At 44.5% G+C, this 25,344-nt stretch overlaps 3 protein-coding genes across 9 annotated transcripts; 1 reads left to right on the top strand and 2 right to left on the bottom strand.

Moving 5' to 3' along the window:
- Nucleotides 1–944: 944 nt before the first annotated feature.
- LOC117771316 (cGMP-dependent protein kinase 1-like) lies at nucleotides 945–24,715 on the bottom strand. 6 transcript variants are annotated; one of them, XM_034601536.1, is made up of 22 exons: nucleotides 24,712–24,715; nucleotides 21,495–21,499; nucleotides 9,159–9,410; nucleotides 8,589–8,727; nucleotides 8,413–8,479; nucleotides 8,235–8,334; nucleotides 7,501–7,614; nucleotides 5,893–5,998; nucleotides 5,550–5,613; nucleotides 5,384–5,461; nucleotides 4,732–4,826; nucleotides 4,470–4,535; nucleotides 4,294–4,368; nucleotides 4,050–4,146; nucleotides 3,836–3,975; nucleotides 3,654–3,743; nucleotides 3,056–3,197; nucleotides 2,724–2,887; nucleotides 2,395–2,517; nucleotides 2,256–2,318; nucleotides 2,093–2,159; nucleotides 945–2,013 (listed from the first exon to the last, which is right to left on the bottom strand). In XM_034601536.1, the coding sequence occupies exons 3-22, from the start codon at nucleotides 9,382–9,384 to the stop codon at nucleotides 1,915–1,917; spliced, it is 2,115 nt and encodes a 704-aa protein (XP_034457427.1). In that variant the 5' UTR covers nucleotides 9,385–9,410; nucleotides 21,495–21,499; nucleotides 24,712–24,715; the 3' UTR covers nucleotides 945–1,914. The 6 variants fall into 6 exon arrangements, with proteins under 6 accessions (XP_034457427.1, XP_034457426.1, XP_034457430.1 ...); XM_034601535.1 differs by lacking the exons at nucleotides 21,495–21,499; nucleotides 24,712–24,715 and adding an exon at nucleotides 10,072–10,149 and having other exon boundaries at nucleotides 9,159–9,403; XM_034601539.1 differs by lacking the exons at nucleotides 21,495–21,499; nucleotides 24,712–24,715 and adding an exon at nucleotides 10,072–10,149 and having other exon boundaries at nucleotides 8,589–8,724; nucleotides 9,159–9,403.
- On the top strand, nucleotides 10,717–12,215 carry LOC117771391 (EKC/KEOPS complex subunit LAGE3). The gene is made up of 3 exons (XM_034601678.1): nucleotides 10,717–10,839; nucleotides 11,490–11,618; nucleotides 11,693–12,215. Exons 1-3 carry the CDS (start codon nucleotides 10,769–10,771, stop codon nucleotides 11,805–11,807), a joined length of 315 nt encoding a protein of 104 aa, XP_034457569.1. The 5' UTR covers nucleotides 10,717–10,768; the 3' UTR covers nucleotides 11,808–12,215.
- On the bottom strand, nucleotides 13,131–16,843 carry wdr45 (WD repeat domain 45). 2 transcript variants are annotated; one of them, XM_034601620.1, is made up of 11 exons: nucleotides 16,698–16,843; nucleotides 16,406–16,566; nucleotides 15,718–15,792; nucleotides 15,528–15,632; nucleotides 15,040–15,145; nucleotides 14,862–14,956; nucleotides 14,700–14,779; nucleotides 14,413–14,621; nucleotides 14,193–14,294; nucleotides 13,953–14,098; nucleotides 13,131–13,686 (listed from the first exon to the last, which is right to left on the bottom strand). In XM_034601620.1, exons 2-11 carry the CDS (start codon nucleotides 16,452–16,454, stop codon nucleotides 13,577–13,579), a joined length of 1,077 nt encoding a protein of 358 aa, XP_034457511.1. In that variant the 5' UTR covers nucleotides 16,455–16,566; nucleotides 16,698–16,843; the 3' UTR covers nucleotides 13,131–13,576. The 2 variants fall into 2 exon arrangements, with proteins under 2 accessions (XP_034457511.1, XP_034457512.1); XM_034601621.1 differs by having other exon boundaries at nucleotides 16,716–16,843.
- Nucleotides 24,716–25,344: the final 629 nt, after the last annotated feature.

Below are 25,344 nucleotides of genomic sequence, written 5' to 3'. Positions count from 1 at the left end.
TTGTGTTGTTACAGTACCACAATAAAAATACTCCATGTAGCCAGAGTACCAATGTAAAAGTACTTCATGTAGAGTACTGTGAAAGTACTTTATCATACTAGTTAACATGTTCAGACCATGAGAGTGAAGTTTAAACTTGACTGATTATCATATAACATCAGATTTGATTATTATTGTTATAGATAATAGTCCTGATTTATTGCTGATAAAGTCTGAACATGAGCAAAGTGATTTGAATTGAATTCTCTTCTATTTTAAATAAAAGCTGAAATAAAGGAAAAAAAAGACATTTATGACCCAGACAACAAATATCTATATTTTAATAAATATTAAGAGTAAAACACACACTGTGTGTATGTGTGTGTAGATATACAGACATTTTAACTACAGTATTTAGAGGAAAAAGTTTCCTCATGTCACATTATCTCTTGTTTAATCAAGAAAATTCTAATTGGATTTATTTTAGTTTCCTCGATCTCAAGAGTTTTTGACTCTTTTCTGGTTTGAACATTTCCAAGAAGTGAATTTCAGATTTAATTCGAGTTTCAGTGTCAAGATGAAAAATGGAGTGAGCCTCAGATTCATGGCCGTCGCTGAGGAAGTGGAAAACTGTGTGTGTCTTATCTGTGAGTCCGTTATCAGTGGATTGGGAGAGAGTCGTTAGAGGAGACGACTGTTTCCATCACGACTGGTTTTTACGACAGGAGCCAGTGAACCTCGCACAGCTCTGCTGACTCCATTAGCCCCGAGGTCAACCGGCTGATAAACATCTGCCACCTCCTCGAGCCGCATGGGAAAAGGATCCACGTAAAGAAACTCGGAGGCTTTTTAAAGGAGCACAACTTTGTTTATTTACAGGCAAGTTTGATGATTTAAGATGAAGAACGAGACACAGGGAATAAAATCCTACAAACACCTGAGAAACAACCACCAGCTGTCATTCAGCAAAACTCCACAAAAACCTGAAACCTGAAACCTAAACTGCCTTCGTGCTGAAGAATCTCGTACAAACAAGATGGAGCAAAAATAAAAAACCAAACTGAGCTGAAACAGCTTCATTAAAATAAACAGAATATCTTCTAATAACCAGTTCAAACAACTTCCTGTCAAACAGTTTGTTCTCATTGAAATGATCATAAAAAGTTCCTTCTGGCCGAGGAAATCTTATAATGTTATGAATTTTTAGTTAATTCTTTAATTAACAAAGCCCAGTCTGCCCTGATTGGCCGGCTGCTCCACTCTGCTGTGATTGGTTGACTGCTTCTCTCTCTCTCTCTTCACCTGGGTCACTCTCAACACGTTGTCGTACACTTTCTTGTTAACGACATGTTTCCTCTAAACGTGTTAACTGGCCTCGAGGTTTGTTTCCTCTGGTTTGGTGGGCGTGTCAGAGGCGTCCAATCAGCAGCGACGTGGATATAAACTTACTAAAGAGACAGTGACACGATGGATTGTAAAGTTCTCTACAGATGCAAAGCTTACATATCACAGAGTTTTTAAATGCATCAACGTTGACGTGTATATAAATGTTTGGTTACGTTTTGTCTGAGCGCAGCCCTGGCGTTGTTAGGGGGCGTGTCAGACTAGCTGCTAGGTGTGCATTATGCAAATGAGGCCCCTTGTGATGTCACCATGATGAGGAAGTGCCGCTGGACGACTGACAGGAGAGGAGGAGCTCACTTTACCCCAGAAAGATAAAAATGTTTGAAATGTGGCTGAAATCTTCACGATGATTCTGAACCCACTTTCTTTAGAAGATGTGATTATTGGACAAAACCAGACCAAGATTCAAAATATCAACATTTCAGTGCAGATCTGGAAAACACCTTTGACCTTTAATGCAAACATTCATCAGAAATGAAAAGACGTAGTTCTTCCTCATATGGCTTCACTTCCTCTCTCTGAAGAATCCTGTTAAAACTCCAGGTCCCATCCGGACTCTTCGTCGGGAGGAGGGTCGTCAGTGTCTTCTGGGAAATAATCAAAGTTGCCGTTGTCCAGGGGTCCGTTCACCTGTGGATGGAAACACAGGAAGTTACAGATCTGCTGTGGTGTGTGTGTGTGTCTGTACCTCACAGAGATGGATACCCACTGTGGGCGTGAACGGAGAGTCTGTGGTTCCCTGGCGGAGGCCGTCCCAGTTGAAGCCCTCAAACCACCTGAAGGACAAGGACGTGTTGCCATGACTACGGTCTTATCACACACAGAAAGCTCTCAGGGTGAAAATGTGACGGTGAGCATCTGGATTGTCTCACTTGTGTTTCTGGATGTCCTTCACTCCATTCTTCTGATTCCCCAGCCGCTCTGAAGGGTTGTCTCTGAAACACACAGTGGAGAAGTTACTGGTGAAAAACCAGTGCTGGGTTTCACTCACAGATGAGAAGAGGTGGAAACCTGCAGAGGCGTTTGACGAGGTTGGCGGCGCTCTTCGTGATCTTCTTCGGAAACTCGATCATGTCGATGCCTTTCAGGATGATGTTGTACGTATTCATGGGATCAGAACCTGAGAACGGAGGACTGGAGACACAGAGGACACTTTAACACTCAACAAAAACTAATTCACTTCCTAACTTCAGACTAAACAGAGGATCATATACAGACTGCAAATAAAGATGAAGCCTGCACTTCCTCCAGATGTGGATGATAAAATATCTCCTACATGTAAACGTCTCTGTCTCTGTCTCTGTCCTTCAGACCCTGAAGTAAACAGTCTCCTGTCTTACCTGCCGCTGAGCAGCTCAAACACCAGGATGCCCAGAGACCAGCAGTCGGCCGAACTGTCGTGACCTTTGTTCAGGATGATCTCCGGGGCAACGTACTCTGGAGTCCCACAGAACGTCCACGTCTTCTTACCCAGACCCACTTTCTTTGCAAAGCCAAAGTCCACCTGATCGACAGAGAAACACACACACACACACACACACACACACACACACACACACACACACACACACACACACACACACACACACACACACACACACACACACACACACACACTGAATCTTCTCATGTTCACTGTATCTGACAGAACATCCAGAAAACGTGTTCGCACCAGCTTGGCGTATCCTCTGTGGTCCAGGATGATGTTCTCAGGTTTGATGTCTCTGTAGATGATTCCTCTGGAGTGCAGGAACGCCAGAGCCTCGATGACACAGCCCGTGTAAAACCGAGTGGTGCCGTCGTCAAACGAACCCCTGGAACAAAAGCAAAGGACTTCAAGGTCTGGTGAAGTGGAGCTCAGGCCACCAGGGGGCACCAGAAACAACATGTTCACTTCATATGATTTAGAGTTCTTCATCCTCGGTCTCGTGGCCGTGGCCTCATCAAGCATCAAATGTAGTTTCAAGACTGAAGGTTTGAGTTTTTATTGAACTTCCTTGTTGTAAAGATCAAATTGATTTGAACCTCAGGTTGTATTAAACCTTCTTAGGAATGAAATCATTTTGATTATTGTTAATAAATTGATTCTTTGGTGAAAATATCCTTTATAATTAACAAATTTAAATGTTATATTGTGTTTGACATCACTTAAAAACCCAAAGATGTTGAAAAGATAATCTGTTCACCGACAAATCACTTAACAACAGAACCAGTTCAGCAGTTGAACTGGTTCCTCGTGTTCAGTGGGATGCAGAGGGTCCGACGTGCACCTGTCTCTCAGCAGCGTCCACAGCTCTCCTCCCAGACACGCCTCCAGCAGCATGTACAGATATTTGGCGTTCCTGAAAGTCCGGTACAACCTGCACAGGGATGAAGAGTGTGTTTGATGAGGAGAAGTATCCTGGGAATAAGAATAAATCCTGCCTGACGTCAGACACATAAACCGTCTGACCTGATGATGAAGGGGCTGTGAGCCTCCATCATGATGCGGCGCTCAGACAGGATGTGGCCCTGCTGGCTGGTGTCCAGGATGTGACGCTTCTTCAAAACCTTGAGGGCGAACGACCGACTGGGATCCTTCTTTAATTGCAACTGAACACAGAAACACACACACGCTCAGAGAGAGTCTGCAGATTAACGGCTGCTACGTGCACACACACACTGACCAGCTCCACACGACTGAAGCCTCCCATCCCCAGCGTGCAGATGATGTTGAAATCACTGAGCGAGACGCTGCAGAAGAAATCTGCCTCGGCCTGCAGCCTGCAGACGACAGAGGAGAAGAGATTCAGAGAGAGGAACAGAAGACACGAAGAAGAAACTCATTCAAACCTGACGTGTGCAGATTTCCTGACTGTTACACAAACCTGTAAATACACAAACTCTGTCCCACTGAAGCGTTAAACTCACTTTGCTTCGACCTCGTCGTCGTCGTTCTGCTTGTTGTTGACATCATCCAGTCCTCCAATCAGCTGCTTGAAAGACCTGAGACACAAACAACGAGTTTCCTTTAATCGGCGTCTGAACCACAGACTCCAGCTCCGTGAAGAATGTGATGTTCATGGTGAACGAGGAGAAACACTGACTCTCTGTCGATGACCAGACATGTGACGTCTCCCACCGCCGTGACGCTGGCGGTACGAACATCCTCCCTGAACATGGAGCAGACACAGGGAATTCACAGATTTAAAGTCAAATGGAGTTACTGTTAAACTGTTAAAGTATATGAAACACAATCACGTAGCTAGCTCAGCTACTTCAATATGGTCACGACTCAAACAGCCACTAGAGGTCACTGTCAGCTACACCTGAACATATGTCGTGTTAAAGTCTGAACATGTGTCTCACCCTTGCAGGGCCTGCTCTCCAAACCAGTCTCCTTTAGAAAGAGTCTTCTCCACCAGCAGCTCGTCGCCGGCTGCGTTCTGCTGAGAGACCTTCACCTGCCGACATCACACATCATAAACTGGTGACTCAGCGCTAAAAATAGACGACTCTCAGCTCGTCCCTCACTCAAACACTGAGTGTGATTAAAGTGAACCAGGAATAAAAGCTGTGGGGGAAACAGTGAAGAGGTTTCTGTGTGAAGTCAGCGTGTGGTGAGGCTGCTGTTAACGATGAAACCATCTGCTAACATGGAGGAGGCGAGCTTTATGAGCTATACTGCAGCCAGCCACCAGGGGGCGATCAGCTGTCATGTCCATCTTTACTTACAGCCAATCATTTAACCCAATGACTGTAAATCAAAATAAACAATGCGTCTCCTCATCTTTCCGTTGTACGACACGCTGCCATCTTGTGGTGATGACGTCATTTGCAGTCAGTCAGTGCAGTCGTGATCGTGGAGTCGTGGTATCGAGGTTTAAATGTGACTTTGTTATATGATCTGAAATGATTGTTACGGTTTGACATTGATTTCTGGAGTCGGCCGAGCGAGCTCCTCCCCTCTCTGATGATTGTTCTCCTCATGAACCTCCTCTCGTGGTGGTTTCTTCCTCACCTGTCCTTCACTGATGATGAAGAATGTGTCTCCGGTGGCTCCCTGACGGATAATGTAATCACCTTCGCTGTAATGAGTCTGAGCAGAGAGATGCATGTGAACCATCAGATCTACAGACCACAGAAACAGATAGTGAGAGTATGTCAGGGAGCAGAGGAACCATCACCTCCTCCAGAACATCAGCCAGTTTACTGAGAACGTCCTCAGGTAGCGACTGCAGGGAGGGAACGCTGGGAGGAGGAAGGAGGGAGGAGGGAGGAGGGAGGAGAGAGGAGAGAGGGAGGAGGGAGGAGGGAGGAGAGAGGAGGGAGGAGGGAGGAGAGAGGAGAGAGGGAGGAGGGAGGAGGGAGGAGAGAGGAGGGAGGAGGGAGGAGAGAGGAGAGAGGGAGGAGGGAGGAGGGAGGAGAGAGGAGCGAGGAGGGAGGAGGGAGGAGAGAGGAGAGGGTGAGTTAGGAGACGTGATCCATTGTGATGAGTTGAACAACAGTGAGGAGATGTATGATCTGTACCTGCGGAGGAAGTCTGTGTACTGGGAGAGTTTGATGAGACCGGTCCTCATCATGATGGTCTGGAAACCCTGACGGTCGATCGCCCAGAGCTTGATGTCGGTTAGAGCTAAAGATGGAGAGAGAGAGAGAGAGAGAGAGAGAGATGGAGAGAGACAGAGAGAGAGAGAGAGAGAGAGAGAGAGAGAGAGAGAGAGAGAGAGAGAGAGAGAGAGAGAGAGAGAGACAGAGAGAGAGAGATGGAGAGAGAGAGAGAGAGAGAGAGAGAGAGAGAGAGAGACAGAGAGAGAGAGAGACAGAGAGAGAGAGAGAGAGAGACAGAGAGACAGAGAGAGAGAGAGAGAGAGAGAGAGACAGAGAGACAGAGAGAGAGAGAGAGAGAGAGAGAGAGAGACAGAGAGGGAGAGACAGAGAGAGAGAGAAGAGAGACAGAGAGAGAGAGAGAGATGGAGAGAGAGAGACAGAGAGACAGAGAGGGAGAGACAGAGAGAGAGAGAAGAGAGAGAGAGAGAGAGAGAGAGAGAGAGAGAGACAGAGAGAGAGACAGAGAGAGAGAGAGAGAGAGAGAGAGAGAGAGAGAGACAGAGAGAGAGAGAGAGAGAGAAAGAGAGAGAGAGAGAGAGACAGAGAGACAGAGAGAGAGAGAGAGAGAGAGAGAGACAGAGAGGGAGAGACAGAGAGAGAGAGAGACAGAGAGAGAGAGAGAGAGAGAGAGAGAGAGAGAGAGAGAGAGAGAGAGAGACAGAGAGAGAGAGAGACAGAGAGAGAGAGACAGAGAGAGAGAGAGAGAGAGAGAGAGAGAGAGAGAGAGAGAGAGAGACAGAGAGAGAGAGAGAGAGAGATGAACGAGGCCATGTTCAGGATGTGAGACTTGTTTTTATAAACTCCACCAAGAAGGTCACGTTAGTTTGAGTCTTTTTAAGAAAGATTATAGAAAAACATCTGAAGAAGGTGTGAGGATGTGATTTGGGAGAGAGAGGTTTTGATCAGGGAGCTGATCCAGGATTGTGTGTGTGTGTGTGTGTGTGTGTGTGTGTGTGTGTGTGTGTGTGTGTGTGTGTGTGTGTGTGTGTGTGTGTGTGTGTGTGTGTGTGTGCAGCCTGATTGAATTAAAGAGATAAAGAGTTGGTACATGTGCCATGAACTCAGCTCAGCAAGGGACAGTTTTATACTTTGAATTTTAATCCTTTATTTTTCATTTTAAAAGGAAAAATACAGGTTCATCCAGAAATCACACAGTGTCACTTTATTTGTGTAGTGTGTGTGTGTGTTGTCTGCGTGTGCGTGTCTGTGTGGGTGTAGTGTGTGTGTGTGTGTCAGATGAGAGAAGGGCCCTGAGCAGTGAAGATGTTTGTGTTTGACCTTCATCAGTTTTTCTTTTTGTCGGTGGATGAATAAATTCTGCTGCGTTGTTACAACTCGTCCACAGACTGAACTCATTTCGTTTCCAGCAGCGTTAATGGGAGTAGAGACCTTCACTGGTTCATCAGGGTCGCTGAGGACACGTGTGACTGCTCTGACTCACTGAAGAGAAGGTGCTCCTGTCACAGCTCTTTGACGAAGCTGTGTGGGAATCTAACACGTGTAGTAAGCGTGTGTTTGTGTGTCTACCTGTCACGGTGGCGGTGCGGGTGCAGTTGTACAGGATAGCGAGCTCTCCGAACACTTTTCCTGGACCGATGGCGCAGAGTTTCTTCCCCTGCTTGGTCACCTGCACCTTCCCCTCTGTCAACACACAGTTTGGTTTCACTCATCCAGGAGATAAGGAAACGGAAAACTCAACAAACACAAGTTCCACAGACGATGAGTCAACTTTTTATTCGGACTCAGATCTTTGTTTGATGCTCAAGTGAAAAACGTCGAGTCCTGCTTCTTCCAACTTAGAACGAGATCAGCTCAGGTTGTTTGTCTTCACCAACCAGAGCAGCTTCAGTCTACATCGACTCACATGACTGTGACCTTTGACCTCTGAAGTCTAATCAGTTCATCTTTGTGTCTAAATGAACATTTGTTCCAAATTTGAAAAGATTCTCTCCCGTCGTTCTTCAGATAACATGTTCAAGAGGTCACAGCCACTTTGTTTTACCACCAAAATCTAATCAATACATTTTGGAGTCCATCTGAACGTTGACGTCCAATCACCCTAAGTTGAGGACATTCTTTAGACTGTTGGATGCACTAATTGGAAGTCGTTTGGATAAAAGCTAAATGACATGTTATGGAATGAAACGTAAACTGTAAAAAAGACTTTATTATATATGTATCTTTCATGACATTAAAATGAGGTACCACCGACCTGAGCACAGTTTCCACCTGAATCTGAGCGACAGTGACGTCTCTCTTACCCTCGAGGACGTAAACCGTGGAGCCGTCGTCTCCCTCCTGGATCACACAGCAGCCTTTAGCGAGGCTGGTGGGACTCATGCAGTCCATGATGGTGAGGATCTGCACACATCAGCCCACACGTGAGCGGCTTGTCCACATCACACACACAAGGGGGGAGCAGCACAGATGTGTCCTCACCTGCCCGTGCTCCAGATGTTTCATGAAGTCGTTGTCCATTAGCGCCCTCTGGATCAGCTCACTGGATCTGCAGGTACACAGCAATAGAGGTCAAAAAGGTCAAACTCTGTGTGTGTGTGTGTGTGTGTGTGTGTGTGTGTGTGTGTGTGTGTGTGTGTGTGTGTGTGTGTACTCACTCTTTGGACTTGCAGTAGCTGGTGAGTGTGACGTCACTGAGCTGGGAGGGGTCCAGCACTGACGGCTCCGCTGAGATCGCCTGTCTCTTGGTTCGCTGCGGCTCGTCAGGCGCCGCCGGATTCTGCACCGCCGCTCCTTCTAGAAACATCCAGAGACGATGGTTAACATCTGTCGGACACAGACTGGAAACAAACACGGACGACATGACGGCTCCCAAAAGTGAAATGAACTCATCACGATCGCCCCCTGGTGGCTGGCTGCAGTATAAGTGATAAACCTCCTCCATGTTAGCAGATGGGACATGGAACAAACTAAATATCAAAGTAGATGTTAAATACATTTTTGTCAAAGATGGTTTCTGTCGTTGTCAGGTTTAGTGAGAACAGACCAGTGGATGTTAAAGCTTCGGTTCTGCATCATCTCTTAGTCGCCTCCTAGTTCCTGATTTCAGTTTAAATTTGTTTTTCACTTAAAGTCTAATATAAAGATAAATTCAATATAGCCCCTCCTCTCTTAAACCCTGTTTCCTGGTTCCACCTGAACCCGGTGAGCTGATCTCCCCGACACACCTGTGCTCGCCCTCTCTGCGGCGTTGGGGGCGTTCTGCGACGGCCTGCGATGCCTGTCCATCTCCAGCTGCAGCTGCCGGATCACATCATCTTTGGTGTCCAGCTCCAGCTCCAGCTCGTCGATGAGAGCGTCCCTCTGTCGCAGCTCCTCGATCTTCAGCTGCAGAGCCAGCTGCAGGTCCCGCAGGGTCCCGGTGCTTTTAGACACAGCCATGTGGACGAGCATCGACGGATCAACTGGAGAACTGATGTCTGAAGATATAAAGTCAGATTACACTCCACTGTGCCGAGGTTAATGAAGTTAACGGAATAAAGACCACACGAGGAAGAAGCACCAGTAGGGTTAGGGTTGACCTTTGACCACCACACTCCAACAAATCATCTTTGAGTCCAAGTGAACGTTTCTGTTTGTTGTTGAAATAAATTGAAAGCTGAAATAAATTCTACAAGTGACATAATCAGCTGCTACATGAGCATTTTACATGAGGTGTTTTTAAGCTGATGTTCATTAACATTCTCTGTCCCTATCAAATAGATAAATAATAAATACACGAATAATAGTCATCTTTTAGAGTACTTTTACTTTTCATACTTAAACATTCACATTTCATTACAAGATGTTTCACTTTAATCAAGTAAATGATCTGATTCTACTTCCTTCACTTCAATGGTCCCAGTCAGTTATCACAGTAACGACACCGTGTAATGTAACGTGCAGCGTTACTCACATATTCATCATGTACTCACTTGTTCAGTCCGCAGGAGAGGGAGAGAGGGAGAGAGAGAGAGAGAGAGAGAGAGAGAGAGAGAGAGAGAGGGAGAGAGAGAGAGAGAGAGAGAGAGAGAGAGAGAGAGAGTCCACTGTCTGTCGTCTGCAAATATCTCAAAATATCAATAGATATTCAATCAATACATCGTTTTATAGATGATCACAGGGAGTCACTGGATGAGAGAGAGAGAAACGGTCCTTCAGCAGTGAGGAGGAGGAGGAGGAGGAGGAGGCACAGCTGAGTCTGACAGCACCACTACAAAATAAAAGTCTCACTACGCTTTTATTTTGACAGTTATAACTATTAATAGTTTTTGTGGTTTATTAAATCTGCCGAAGTTGAAGTTTTTAATTCATTGCGTCCGAATAAAAAAATTGAAAATCTCTTATGCACGTGATAATAAAATGTGGATTTGGAAATTAGGTGAAATAACATGTGTGTGCCTTGTAATAATAATAATAGTAATAATAATAACAATAATTTATATAGCAGCATCATTTTGAACAAGCTGCAAACAAGTTACTAAAGTTTGACTGATGTATAAAGTGCATTGAAATAGTCCAGGTTTGAGCTTCTATAAGATAGAGAGATAGAACTGATTTAAATTTCTGTCGTAGGTGGAAGTAAGTATTTTAATTTATATTTATTCAATTCAATTCAATAATTTTGTATCAATAGAGTAAATCCACCATCTATGTATTATTTTATATTTCATGTGCTGTTGTGGTACACCTGTAGTACCGCACTCCGCCGCTTGTCGCAGCAGCGGCCATCATGTCTGTGTTTCACCGCACCGGAAGAAGAAGTCCCTTCCTGTCCGGTCACTTCAACACAAACAAGATGGCGGCGCCAGGCGGAGAGAACGAGGATGTTCGCGGGAAAACAAACCCTGAACCCGGGAAACTGGAGTTGTATCTTTTAAAATCAGCTGCCGAAGTTTCCTCGTGAGTCTCATCGACGAGACGAAGCTGTGACGACTCTCACTGTTTCATATTAGATCATGAAACAGGACAAATAACGCGATGACCCGTGGATGGTCTCAGTTCCTCTGTGGAACCTGTTGTTTAATCTGTATTAATGTTCAGGGAGGAAGTGAGTTGAGCCGAACTGACTCTCAGCTTCCGGTTCGCAGAGTGTCACTGGAGGTTAAGACAAAGGTCACCGGGTCATTGTGACACTGAGGAAAAGTTTAAAACTGAGAAGATTCTCAACCAAGTTCTTCTTCAGGAAGGTTGATGGACGTTTAGGTTTTAACCTGAGAGACTCACCGACACTGGACATGTTGAGGTGTTTGTATATATGGACTTAAATGTCTAAGTTTAAGTTAAAGTTCATATTTACTCACGCTCTACTATATCATTATTTGTGCATATGATTTCTCACTGTTATGCACATTGTGTATTATCTTTACAAGGTGGGGGTTATTTGTAGGCCACAAATACACTTCTCATATATATATATTTTATTGTCATTCTATAGAATTGTTCGAGTCGTTAAAAAAAATCTCAAATATTCTATAAATCAGTGACATCTCCAGAAATGTTCCTTAACTCTACCGCAGCTCTCTGGACGTCCCTTTCCCGACGTCCCGAGAAGCCGAGGTCGCTCTGTGCTCTCTGTCCCCGGACCGAGAGCCGAGGAAAGGAGGCATCAGTAAACATCTGTCTGTGTCCGGCCGCACGTTGTCTGTGTAAGAGACATGAAGCTGCTTCTGTCCTCAGATTGTCCCTGTTCGCAGCAGTTCACCGTCTCTCTGTGTTTCAGGAGGTGGAGCGCAGACGAAGCTCGAATCCTCCGAGTGTCTGTGAACTCGTTTCTGGATCATCTGTCGCTCGTTGTCGAGACCATGCAGATGTTTGGCCCCCCCGTTTCCCAGTGACGCTTCTCTACGGATTCACGAGTCCGAGTCTTGGATCTTGGACTTTTCCACCCGACTCAGGTGCGACACCTGGAACAGGTTCAAACTGAAGTTTTATAAAAGACGTTTGAGTAACTGGCAGCTTCAAATCTGCGTCTTGTAGCTGGAGCCAGGAGGCCGTGGTTTGACTGGGGCTGAGTTTCTTTTGTAAAGATCAGCTCCAGACATGTTTTGTTGACATGTAGATTATTTATGTGTCATTTTTGTTTCTCCAAAAAAACATTTGATAAAAAGTGTTAAAATTGCATAACATGCTGCTGTCAGTTAAAAATCCAGAGTGTAAATATCTGTGATTGGTTGATTCAAAAGTTGCTCACAAGATTTCTCTGACTTTTTGGTAAAGTTGATTAAAACCAATGATTCTTATGATGTTCAGATGAATATTAATCATAACTTAAGGAATCATTTATTCTGTATTAAATCACAGCTTAAATACTTTACAATAGTTTTAAACATTGACTTACTGCTGTTTTTAACATGAATATTCAAACCATAAAATCCAATGACAAATCCTCAACCGAGTTGATACCCACACATACCAGCAGGGGGAGCTGTCAGTCAACAACTCGTCCACATTTGTTTTGGTCCCGTTTGTTTCTCAGGAGAAGAAGACTCGAGAGTAATTTATTAAAATCTCCTGTTTACACCAAAATAAACAAAAAGCATCAGAATATTAACTTTCTAAAAACTGATGATTTACCATAAAACTTCCCTTTCACAATAAAAACATGACGTTGCACTCAAATGTTACTGATTATTTAGTAGATTATTTTCTCAATCCATTTATATTTGCTCTTTATTTAAAAGAAGTTGTAGGATTGGTCTTTGTTCAATGGGCAATTCTTATTTCTGCATGTTACCATATGATTTGTCTCACTGTTCTTAAATCAAATGGTAAAATGTAGTGTTGAGAATCAGGCAATTAATTACAAGGTAAACTTCTCATAACATTCTTCACTTGTGCATCAAATCTGAAGTTTGAGTCTCGTTGCTCGATGTGATCTGAAAGATTCTCAGACGCTTGAATCAGAGCAAACTGGATGAACTCGTCATCGTTGAATTTAAGGAAACTGTAAAAAATCAACACTTTGACCTTTTACAACCAGATCGGTGAGAAGTTCGACTTTAGACCTTTTAATCTAGATTCAGCAGCTTAGCGTGCACACAGCGTTTACATCAGGACACGCATGCCCTAGCGTTTCTCCCCACTTAACTGCAGGGGGCGCTATCTGTGTTGACAAGTAAATCATTTGATAATTTTGACAAATAGACAAGTAAATAAACCTGATTTCTTAAAAAAAGACTTTATTTTCAGTGTGACTTTAATTATCTCACAAACACAGAAAAGAACAGGAGCTCAACATCCACTTATTTCATCATCTTACTAATAATCGAATATCTTTTTACACTTTTATCTTTGTCTGGATTTCATGGCTTTTGTTTTTCTTGTGAAGCACTTTGTGACGTCTGCTCTTCAAAGCAGCGAAACACAGTCGTGATCTGAAGTGGACGAACACTCCTCGTGGACATTAACGTCAACTTACATCTTTAACATTAAAAAAATAATTTAGAGTTTTCAATAAAGTGACAGGCTCACAGAAATCTGTATTTATATTAACACTGGTTCCTCCTGTAGAAATGATCACAAACACAGGACTTGATGAAACTTCAGTATCACGTCCGAGCGTCACGACAACACATCGTCCTCCACGTGTCGATGAGCTGGTTCCTCAGAAGTCGTCGTCATCACATATATCCAGATACACGTCGAAGGCTTCACGGTTACAGTTTCCATCAGGCGTGAACACGTACTTGTGGAAGGTTCCGTCCACACAGATCGCTGCGAGAGTAGAAATGTTTTCACGTTAGAAAAGGAGGAATGACGCGATGCAGCGACGACACAATCTGGATCTTTGTGAGACGCAGACGACTCCTGATGGAGCTGTGATTGGCTCAGTAAAGACTGATAATTGAACAAATGTTCCAGTCATCCATCAAATCATTTCAGAGACTTATTTACACAATACAACGATATCTAAAAATATTTGACTGAACTGAAAGTTTCAACAGAAAAAGAAAGATCAGAGTGTTTCCACGTTTCCTCACCGATGACGGAGTTGACGTTCTTGGACGTGTTCTTTCCAAAAGCACAGATACAGGCACATTCAGCCGGAACGGTGAAGCTGGCCAACGACCACTGACTGTCCACGTACTGACCAATCACAGGACCCACCTTCCCAACACGAGCCAGTCTTATGAGAGGAACAGGATCAAAGAGTCACGTGAAACAAGAGAAGTTCTGATCGACAGTTCAAAAGCAGAGAGGTTTGGAGGAGTTTGTCTTACGCAGAGCGACGGTTCAGTTTGGTGTCTTTGAGCGCAAAGATGTGAACTGTGCCTTTGTCACTGGAGGCGCAAAGGAACGACGAGTCGTGACTGAAGTTGATGCTGAAGAAACAAAGCAGAGGAGAAAAAGGAGGTCAGAGCTGGAGCTGTTACAAGAGGAGAACGTGCAACTGACCAATCACAGCCCCACAAACCCAGTCCACCAGAACGTGCTGCGTACCAGTAGAGGGTGGCCGGGTCGGTTCCTCTGCGGAGCTCCACCAGTTTGTCTCTGGTCGTCGTGTCGAACAGGCGGATGAGCGTTCCTTTACGAGACGCCGACGCCGCCACGCTGCCGGGCTGGTTCAGAGCCACGCAGGCGATCTCGCTCTGGTGGGCGTTGATGGTAAATGGGGCGGAAGATGTTCCAGGTTTGGTGTTGGACAAATCCTGAAGAAAACAACCTTTTATTTTTTACATTTCTTCAAATTAGAACGACTGAGGTGTTTTCGTTAGAAGTGAACTCACAACCAGCTGCAAGCTGCCGCATTTATGACCTGGAAACACCAGCAGCTGCTTCTCCAGACTGGGACATAAATCACACAGACCTGGAGGAGAGTGAGATATACACCAGTGGATGAATTAAGAGACTGTGACTCGTACTCAGAAAGAAGAGAGGATCTCTTTTACCTTTGGGGTTGTCTCTGGTGTCAAACTCAAACAGTTTGACCGGGTTGTCTGGGAAACTGTACACATAGATCCTGTTCTTTAACACGATGATGATCCTGGAACAACCACGAGGAAAGTTACACGTTGTGTAGCTGCACAACAACAAACCACAGGAGGAGCAGTTCGGACTCTAACTCACTTGTCGTGCCTCATGCGAACGGCCAGAACCGGTTTCGTGAAGGTGAACTCCAGGACCAGCTTGTCTTTGGGGTCACGTGACTCTAGAGCGTCGTCCCAGATCAGCACTGAAATGAAACTGAGACGTTAGATCGTTCACGTGAAAGTGAAGTGAGCGTGACGGCTCCACACTCTGCTACAGAAAAGATATCAATGAATTTCTAATGCAGTTCATTTACTTTTTGTTTTTTTTTAACATTAAGCTACAAGTTGAGTTATCAGCTTCTGTTCTGTCAAAATAAAAGCAGCTTAGATTCCTGTGAACTCCAAATGTCCCTGAATCACTGTGACACTGAAAGAAACCTTCAAACCGGATTCTGAATGAAGTTCTGCACCTTTTAATAAGCCTCTTTATTTAGATGTTTAGAGAATTAGATCATAAACTCCTGCGTCGCTTCACAGTTTGAAAACCCGTACAGTCTGATGTGAAAGGTGTTTTCATTCACTCACCAGATATTTCGGAGAACTTTGGGTTCACTCCTCCTCCGACCACGGCCAGCAGGTTGGATCGGTGCAGCATGGAGCAGAGGGCCACGCTGCCGACCTGCTCGTGGTCTGAAGCACGAAACACACAGAACCAATCTTTAGAGACCCGAGTACGAAACAGAAAGTGTGGCAGCGAGCAGTGAGACCCACTCACCCAGGTGACCCTTCTCCATCAGCGGCTCCACGTTGTAGATCCTGACGCCCGTCTCCATCGCACAGCAGAAACAACCTGGTGATAAAAGACAAAGATGCTATTTAAATAAGTTTACTCACAGGCAGCGGTGACGTGACAACCAATCACAACACGCTGCGCCTGACAGGTTTTAGATCATATTGTTTTGATGTAGTTTTGAGATTTGGGGATATTCTGCTTCAATAACGTGTTTTTATCTTGTACTTGTGGAAAATAATGTCAAAAATACAAATTTGTGTGTAGTTGTAAATCACAACACATATAATTAAACATGTTCTCTGATGCTCTGAGGAAGAAATCTTCAGTTTGATTCTGTACAGAATCACAACAAATACACTTTATAACCTTTAGCTCCAATATGAAAATGTTAAGACAACTCAAGGAAACAAGTTCCTTGAGTTGTCTTAACATTTTCATAAAGGTTTAACTTGGATATTTGCTGTTTTCATACTGAAACTTTAGTTTATTTTATAAAAACTATAGTTTGACTTTGTGTTCTTTCTGTTGGATGAAGTTATCCTGTTTTAACCCTTTGTTCATTAATACATTATTATTATTAGAGTCCAGTCTTATAAACCTGAACCTTATTTGACTGTGATCTTGTTAATCTTGTAGTTTGATGAAGTTCAGACTGAAACATGAAACTTACTCTGGTCCTGGTTGAACTGGAGACTGTTGACTCCTCTCTGCTGAGCCATGGCTGCGAATCCACCGGCACCGGTCCGTTACTGATCCGTTACCGAGACGTTACTGCTCCGGTACCGGTCACCTGCGGCTCCACCGGGACCGGAACCAGCACCTGGGACCGGGCAGAGGAGACAACAACAGGCTCAGGGTGTTGAGCAACACTCGCTAGCGTTAGCTGGGTTAGCTAGCACACGTTAGCATCGGAAAACAGCGGAATAAACAGAAAAGATTGAATTTAATAAAGATCGATATTCACCGTGAATGGAAGTTTCACCGCGAAGAAGCAGCTGCGGAGATTAAAAGACGACAAACGGAATAAAAACAGAATAAAAACAAGAGCAGGTCCGAGGCTTGTTGTTGTTTTCCTACAGTGACGTCAGACACACGTGCTTCCGGTTTACTTCCTAGTTCCTGTTTAATAAAACTTTAAAAATAAGATAAAAATCAAGCAAAAAATAAAAGCATATAAACACCTAAAAATTAAGAATGTTTAATATAATGATGATTAGAACTTAAGGACTTTAATTATACACGAGCTGTCGTTAGATGCATGAGTTTAAAGGCACTTAAATTATGAAATTTATTTTAGTTATTCTTTCATTTGTTTCTTTTCCCTGGTGGATCTTCTCGAGTCCCATCGTCATGGACAAAACGTTTCACTTGGAATCTGAAATTCTTTAATATATTTATGGAGACACTGAAAAACCTTTTGTTGTTTTTACAGTAACACACACGTGTTAGATTATTATTATTAGTGTCACATTATTGTGTTTCCAGTAAATAGTAAAGTTCTTATTCCTCAGTCAGACTTTAACGTGGACAGAATGTTCAGTAAAAGTTGAGAAACTAAATCAGCGACTGAATAATGTGAGATTCACATTATTGTTATTTAATCTAATATAAAATAATATATATATATAATATGGGATGAGATGAAGACAAAGGCTGTCTTCCTTCTCGGGGCCGCAGCTGCTCAGGGTCGGGACACGTGGACACTGAAGTAGCTTCTGTGTAATCAAGGATGAAGATGTGGTGTAAAATATCAGGATCCAATCTTATTACATCTGTCGCCGGCTGTAACGAGCTGTGGTCAGCCTCTGTTAACCTTCTGATCGGCTGTAATGTGATTGTGCAGCTCACAGGAAATCTGCAGCTCGTAATAAACCCTGGAATCAGAAGGATTCATCTTCATGTAAATATCGCTGATGAAGGTGCGGCGGCGTGGAGCTGGCGCCAGGCTCCTGCCATCACTACAAATCAGAGTTTTTTTATATTTGTAGAATTAGCTGCTCACTGTGTTTCCTCAGTAGAAACAGGAGAGCGGCCTCCATCTTCTCCCCAGAGCATCGCTCAGCTTCAGAAACAGCAGCTCGGTGCAGGACAGAACACACACAGCTCGTTTTTAATCGTTTCATGACTCACACTCTGACAAACTGCTTTTTGAAAACAAAGCAGCGTCCTCCCACTCGTCCTCTGTGGAGCTCGGTGGCTCTGTGCGCTTTGCCCCAGCAGCTTCCAGCTCAGGCAGGACGACCCGTTCACACACTGATGATTGTGTTGCACCAGATGTTGTGTAAGAACATGACTCACATTCCTGAGAATACCATGAAGTGCTGCATTTCTCTCAGAAACCGTTGTGTAACGTCCTGTGTGGCTCTGCAGTGGTTTTTAAAGTCCGAGACGACTCAGTCCACGTGAGGTTCGTCAGCACAGAGTGGGACAGTTTCTCTTCTGTTGTTTTTCAGATAGTTTCTCCATCTGCTCAAGAAGAATGTAAATGTCCACAATGAATCTCTCAATCTGTTTATTTTTCCATTTGAACAACATGTTTTTCTTTTACAAATTTTATCACTGAATCATAGAATCTGTTAATTTTACTAGTAAGGTATTTGTTCATGTTCTTTCTCCATCCATCTGTATCTCCATCCCTCTTTCATTTTGTCCTACCTACCCACCCTCCCTCCCTCCTTCCTTCTCCTTCCTTCTCTCTCCTTCCTTCTCTTTCCTTCCTTCTCCTTCCTTCCTTCTCCTTCCTTCCTTCCTTCCTTCCCTCTCCTTCCTTCTCTTTCCTTCCTTCTCCTTCCTTCCTTCTCCTTCCTTCCCTCTCCTTCCTTCTCCTTCCTTCCTTCCCTCTCCTTCCTTCTCCTTCCTTCCTTCTCCTTCCTTCCTTCTCTTTCCTTCTCCTTCCTTCCTTCCCTCTCCTTCCTTCTCCTTCCTTCCTTCCCTCTCCTTCCTTCTCCTTCCTTCCTTCTCCTTCCTTCCTTCCTTCCTTCCCTCTCCTTCCTTCTCTTTCCTTCCTTCTCCTTCCTTCCTTCTCCTTCCTTCCCTCTCCTTCCTTCTCCTTCCTTCCTTCCCTCTCCTTCCTTCTCCTTCCTTCCTTCTCCTTCCTTCCTTCTCTTTCCTTCTCCTTCCTTCCTTCCCTCTCCTTCCTTCTCCTTCCTTCCTTCTCCTTCCTTCCTTCCCTCTCCTTCCTTCTCCTTCCTTCCTTCCCTCTCCTTCCCTCTCCTTCCTTCCCTCTCCTTCCTTCTCCTTCCTTCCTTCCCTCTCCTTCCTTCCCTCTCCTTCCTTCTCCTTCCTTCCTTCCTTCCTTCCCTCTCCTTCCCTCTCCTTCCTTCCTTCCCTCTCCTTCCTTCTCCTTCCTTCCTTCTCCTTCCTTCCTTCCTTCCTGTATCGATGCCGTTTTGAGGCTTTGATGCAGGGGCTGATTTAGTTCAGGAAACTGTCCGTGCTGGGACCGGAGGCCGAGAGGAAACAGATCAGGTTGATTATTGATCAGTCACGTGACACTGAACCTGAGCGTGCACAGGTTCAGTGTCACGTGACCAGAAGTGTGACACTGAACCTGAGCGTGCACAGTGTCAGAGGGTTAATACCTTCCAGGGATTCGTTCTGTGATCCGTGTGCAGATCAGTGAAAACTTTTGTATTATCGTCGTTTAACACTGGATGTGAAGCAGCATCATTAATTCATGATGCTCATTGGCAGCAGCGTCTTTGTCGCCCACCGGAGAATTCACACAGAGTTTCACTATTAAACTCTCATATGACAAACACACACACACCAGATCAAACATATACACACTTCCACACACATCATGTCACTTTCTGTGCCATTAACAGCTAATTAAGATGTGGATGTTCTCCTCGGGGCAAGTGTTCGTCTCAACCGCCTTTCAAGAGGCTCCTGGTCTCACATTAATCTCCGTCCTGAGGGGAACGAGGACATCGATCTGCTGTTCCCACCACATCAATCTCACTCTGACCAGATGAACGAGATTAAAGAGAAGATGTTCATCACATCCAGGAAGTGAGGTGACCACAGCCACACGCACAGACACACACACAGACACACACACACACACACACACACACACACACACACACACACACACACGCACAGACACACACACACACACACACACACACACACACGCACAGACACACACACAGACACACACACACACACACACACACACACACACACACACACACACACACTCACTCACAAAATAAACACAAAATACACTGTGTCTGTGTGTGTCTGTGTGTGTCTCTGTGTGTGTCTGTGTGTGTCTGTGTGTGTCTGTGTGTGTGTATTGGAGCTGATCAGTCAGAATGATTCATGTTTCTACCACAAACTGTAAATAAAGATGATGAAAGCTCCCTAAAGTGAAGCCAAAGTGTCTCCATCGCCCCCTGGTGGCCGGCTGTAGGTCATAAACCCCTCCTCCTCCATGTTAGCAGATGGGACATGAACCAAAATAACTGTTTTCAAACTAAAACCATCTCTGTCCACACTAACACGTCTGAAAACACACATCACAGCACGTGCACTGGGCGTGCACGTGCTGGTGTTGACAGATTGATGGAATCAATCAAACAGAACATGAAGATGAGATCACTGCGTCCGAATGCACAGAGGATCTCATGGATTCATTTAATGAGGATATTTGAATCTTATGTCTTTCTCATGACTGTGTGGGTGTGACAATGAGCTGCAGAATCTATCTTAATACTAAATATTCATATTAACATCTCGTCTTATTGTCTCCCCGTCCCCTCGTCCTGCAGCTCTTTGTCAGCTCAGGTTCATGAAAGCAGCAGATGATGGGATGACTCAGTGTAATGAGGATTTATTCAGAGGCATTAATGTACACTGAGTGTTTCAGGAACGTTTCCTGCTCAGTGAAAGTTTGGCTGTCAAACTAAATCTTGTCTAATACCCCCCCCCCACCCCCCCTTGCTCCAGGCAGACACCATAGCACCCAGCAGAGTGACAGTAGATACAGTGGGCTCTTCACTGTGAGACTCTGAGGTGTCAGAAGCTGATCGATGTCTCAAGCTCTAGTTTCAAGTCTTCTTCATTCACTCACTCAGGCTCCGCCCTCGATTCCTCCAAATATGGTTACTTCTGGTTTTATGAAACCAAGATGGCGCTGACCAGATGTTAAACTTCAGATCAGCAGCTCGTTAAGTTTTCCTCCCTTTTAAAAAAATATGTTTATAGGAATAAATCTGTATATTTTCCTGATTGTGTTTTCTGGTTTTTCTGCTTCAGAAGCTGCTTTTGTCGGTTGTTGTTCGACATCAGACCAAAATGATTCTGATGGTTAAACTGTGGGACAGTAAACAATAATTAAAGGGGACAGGCGGATTCATCAATCAGTGCAATTGTCTATTTATATTTTTGAATCGTAAAATCAAAGTGATAAACACGTCCACGGCCCCAGAACACGAACCCACCTGTCACACAGACAGTAGAGAGCAGCCGGCTGATGGCAGCAGGTCACTCCACCCTCTCATCACGCTCACCTCTGGACAACAAAGCGTCTGTGGAGCTCCTCCGCTCGCTGCAGCTCCTCCGCTCGCTGCTCGCTCGCCTCTTTGAAAGCCACACAAATGCCAAGTTGCACCCTTCACTCAAAAGACAATGTAATTAAATGGTGATTGTCAACACCGCTGTGCGTCGCCCACTGGTTTCTGTGCATTGTGCACACGTCCATCAGCTGAGAGGAGAAGCTGCACTCAGGAAGCTGGTGGTGGTCAAAACACAGGACCTTCATTTAGAAGAGATTGTTACCAAACACAGAATCCTGCAGAGGGAACCGGTGGAACGAGGACAGGCCGGGGGTTATTTGTGTATAGATTACAGAAGTATATAGAAATATATATAAGTATGTAGAAGTCATTATATATGATAATATATGATAAATAACTGCTGTTTGTCCTGCTGAATATCCTGCAGAGACAACTCTGAGAACTCTGAAGCTGTTCTCAGACCTGAACTGAAGTTCTGACATGTTCCTGAAACGTTCCTCACATGTTCCTGAAACGTTCCTCACATGTTCCTCACATGTTCCTCACATGTTCCTCACATGTTCCTGAAACGTTCCTCACATGTTCCTGAAACGTTCCTCACATGTTCCTCACATGTTCCTCACATGTTCCTCACATGTTCCTCACATGTTCCTGAAACGTTCCTCACATGTTCCTGAAACGTTCCTCACATGTTCCTGAAATGTTCCTCACATGTTCCTCACATGTTCCTCACATGTTCCTCACATGTTCCTGAAACGTTCCTCACATGTTCCTCACATGTTCCTCACATGTTCCTGAAACGTTCCTCACATGTTCCTGAAACGTTCCTCACATGTTCCTCACATGTTCCTCACATGTTCCTCACATGTTCCTGAAACGTTCCTCACATGTTCCTGAAACGTTCCTCACATGTTCCTGAAATGTTCCTCACATGTTCCTCACATGTTCCTCACATGTTCCTGAAACGTTCCTCACATGTTCCTCACATGTTCCTCACATGTTCCTGAAACGTTCCTCACATGTTCCTCACATGTTCCTCACATGTTCCTCACATGTTCCTGAAACGTTCCTCACATGTTCCTCACACGTTCCTCACATGTTCCTCACATGTTCCTGCCGTGTTCCTCACTTGTTCCTAAGGCTTGGGGCAGAATTGAACCTGCAGCAGCTGCCTGGGGCCTCTGCTGGTTCACCTGGTAGCAGATTTTTCTTGCACGTCTTTGTCTTGGTTTTGCGTCTCCTGTGGCGCCCCCTCTGGTCACACGACTAACTGTAACCGATCGCTGATGAAGTGATCAGATGAGGGACAGAGAGGGTTCAACCTGAGGTGAGCAGGAGACGTGTCACAGCTCCTCAACCATGAGTCGTAAAAGAGCAGCCGCCGTGAAGACAGAATCAGTCGAACAGAGGAATCAGCGGAGGGAGAGATTCTGAAGATGAGGACGGACGGAGGACGAGATTCTCTCCATCTCTGTGAGCTCAGCAGTTTCACTAATGAAAGAAGCTTTCTCATCCTTTTTTACATTACATTCGTTTTTCTTGCACATCTGCACTTTTGCAAAATAAGCGTGTCTGTGTGTGTGTGTGTGTCTGTGTGTGTGTGTGGGTGTGTTGCAGTGAGTGTCATCGTCTGTGGCTCCGTCTCTTTAACTCTTCCTCTCATTGGGGTTATGTTGAGCAGAGTGTGACTCCTGGTCGTCTCTAATCTTCAAGTCCATAAAGTACACACACACACACACACACACACACACACACACACACACAGACACACACACAGGTAATTTGGCTGCTGCTCTCTCGACCCTCCTGAAACAAAAAGGTAGACTTCAGGTCAGAGTGAAACTTCCCTTTCTGAAGTCTGAGTGCTTCAGAAAATCACCACTTAGCAGAGCTGTCCACTCTGCAGAGGTCAGTCACAGTCACATCAGTGCTGATGGTCATTACCTTTGTTTCTACCTCACGTGCACTGAGCCGCTGCTGTGCTGATCATATTCATATATTCATGTTATGCACATGCTTCCTAATTCACGCCTCAGGCTACATTCAAGCAGCCTCGTTTCACTAAGTAAGTTCCACAACCTGGAGTTCGACACTTTAGGGTTAAACTTTCAGTTGTGCTCATCACTGATAGAAATGATACGAACATATGTATAACATCTGCAAAAAACAAAAGAGAACTTAACAACATAGATAAAGATGGACGACATGTCCATCTTTGGTCTTTGTGTGTGTGTGTGTGTGTGTGTGTGTGTGTGTGTGTGTCCAGAAAGTGAAGCTGATGTACCTGTGTGTCTTCTGTGTGATGACCAGCAGGGGGCGACTCCACTGGTAGTTTCTATAGAAAATGACCCCCCCCCCCCCCCCGCTCCTCCAAATATGGTTACTTCTGGTTTTAAAGGCGCTGAACCCAACGTGAAACTGAATCAATAGAATTCATGTTTGCTTGATGTCTTTTACTGCAGAATTCTGTGAACTGAAACATTTAAAACAGTTTCTCATCGATCAGAAGTGTTTTTGTTTAACTTGCAGATGAGACTCAACAACCAACTGTTTCTCCATCGATCCCAGCGTCAGCAGCTTTTCAGTTTCACACTCCTGCTCAGCGCCGCATGTTTGATAGAAACATGTCTGATCGAAGCAAAGAGCGACTGCAGCCGTCGGATGAAGAGACTGAAGGAGAAGTGTTGGTGCTGCAGAGCGACTCCACCTGAGAGGCAGAGGAGTGTGTCTCCTTCATGTGACGGGCGGCGCTCGCCTCTCACACTGAAGCCCAGTTGATAGAGAACACGTGACGTCCCACAGGGGAGGAGGCGGACGCCATGGGGTTCGGCAGCGCTGCTCTTAATGGCTCCTATTAAAAAGTCGCCTCCTCCCCCGGTGGAGGAATCATTTGTCTGATGGCGCCTGTTGTGTCACGAACTGCAGGAGGAAAAAAGGGGAGACTTTTAATGAGCGGCTGCTTCCTGGAGACAAAAGAGACAAAGGAAAGGAGCCGTGAAGATTGAGGAGATTATTCATAACTCATACATCGATGAAGACGAACAAACATCTGATGAAGTTAAAATACTCAGACAGAGGATTTAATAAGAGAGTCTGAAGCTGCCTAACAGCCGAGAGTCTGAGGAGAGAAAACTCTGAAACTTGTAACTTGGTAAGTTTGACTGGTGACGAGTTAAAGGTCAAACCGTCTCCACGAGTCCTCATAGGCTCAGGTCTGAGTCGACCTTCACATGTAGATGTTTTAGTTTTAAAATCCATCACGTGTTGCTATGGTTACGCCTTGTTTTTGAAAACAAAGATGGAGAAATACATTATTAAAGAAGTAGAGTAATTTTCTCATAGACCAACCAGTGGAGTCGCCCCCTGCTGGTCATTACACACAATACAGGTTTCAGACATTGGCTTCACTTTCTGGACCCAGAGTCTACGAACAGTTTTATAAACAGTCTACGATTTTGTTCTGGACAGAAAAGACGTTTGCAGCTGAGAAGCATCGAAGATGTTGGTGACACGTAGAATCTGTTTCATATCTGCTCCTCCTGAATCTGAAACCTTCTGTTTCTCTTGTTTTATCACTTGTGTCTGTGAAAGGTGCAATTTAAATAAACTTTATTTGTTTCTTCTCTTTTAGTCACATTTTTCTATTATAAAGCAAAAAAAAGACACAAATGAGAGAAGGTTCCATTAAACACATTCACCCACGTTGATGACGTAATAACCCAGACTCCATGAAACTGCTCTGACACACACACTGCACCAATACTACTGACATATTCTGTCCAGAATTCACTTTCAAACTACAAATACAATCAGACAAACATTACAACACTAATTTGTTATAAAAGATTGATTTGATTAATAAAAGTTACATCTTCCATATTTAGACAGAGGACGATTTAAATCCATTAAAATAGGTTTTATGTATTTTTGAAAGTGCAGATGTGTCGTCCATCTTTATTCACAGTCCATGAACCTTTCACTGCATCTCACCGTGAAAATGTTTTTAATCTGTTTCATTTCCACACAAATTCATCCTCTTCTTCTCACTGGTTCTTCACAGCTGACTCCCCCATGTTCCTCCTCC

This window comes from Hippoglossus hippoglossus, chromosome 12, assembly GCF_009819705.1.
Source record: "Hippoglossus hippoglossus isolate fHipHip1 chromosome 12, fHipHip1.pri, whole genome shotgun sequence".
Classification (NCBI taxonomy): Eukaryota; Metazoa; Chordata; class Actinopteri; order Pleuronectiformes; family Pleuronectidae; genus Hippoglossus; species Hippoglossus hippoglossus.
Note: the sequence above shows the minus strand (reverse complement) of the source record. Positions and strands in the feature narration are given on the sequence as shown.

Coding starts and splice junctions, on each gene's coding strand:
- LOC117771391 (XM_034601678.1), top strand. CDS start 10,769: ATGGCGGCGCCAGGCGGAGAGAACGAGGATGTTCGCGGGAAAACAAAC. Junction 10,840..11,489: donor GAACCCGGGAAACTGGAGTT/GTATCTTTTAAA, acceptor ACTCTACCGCAG/CTCTCTGGACGTCCCTTTCC. Junction 11,619..11,692: donor TCCGGCCGCACGTTGTCTGT/GTAAGAGACATG, acceptor TCTGTGTTTCAG/GAGGTGGAGCGCAGACGAAG.
- LOC117771316 (XM_034601536.1), bottom strand. CDS start 9,384: ATGCTCGTCCACATGGCTGTGTCTAAAAGCACCGGGACCCTGCGGGAC. Junction 8,728..9,158: donor CGCAGAGAGGGCGAGCACAG/GTGTGTCGGGGA, acceptor GGATGTTTCTAG/AAGGAGCGGCGGTGCAGAAT. Junction 5,999..7,500: donor CCGCACCGCCACCGTGACAG/GTAGACACACAA, acceptor CTCCATCTTTAG/CTCTAACCGACATCAAGCTC.
- wdr45 (XM_034601620.1), bottom strand. CDS start 16,454: ATGGCTCAGCAGAGAGGAGTCAACAGTCTCCAGTTCAACCAGGACCAG. Junction 14,780..14,861: donor CACCAGAGACAACCCCAAAG/GTAAAAGAGATC, acceptor ACTCTCCTCCAG/GTCTGTGTGATTTATGTCCC. Junction 14,622..14,699: donor GCGGCAGCTTGCAGCTGGTT/GTGAGTTCACTT, acceptor TGTTTTCTTCAG/GATTTGTCCAACACCAAACC.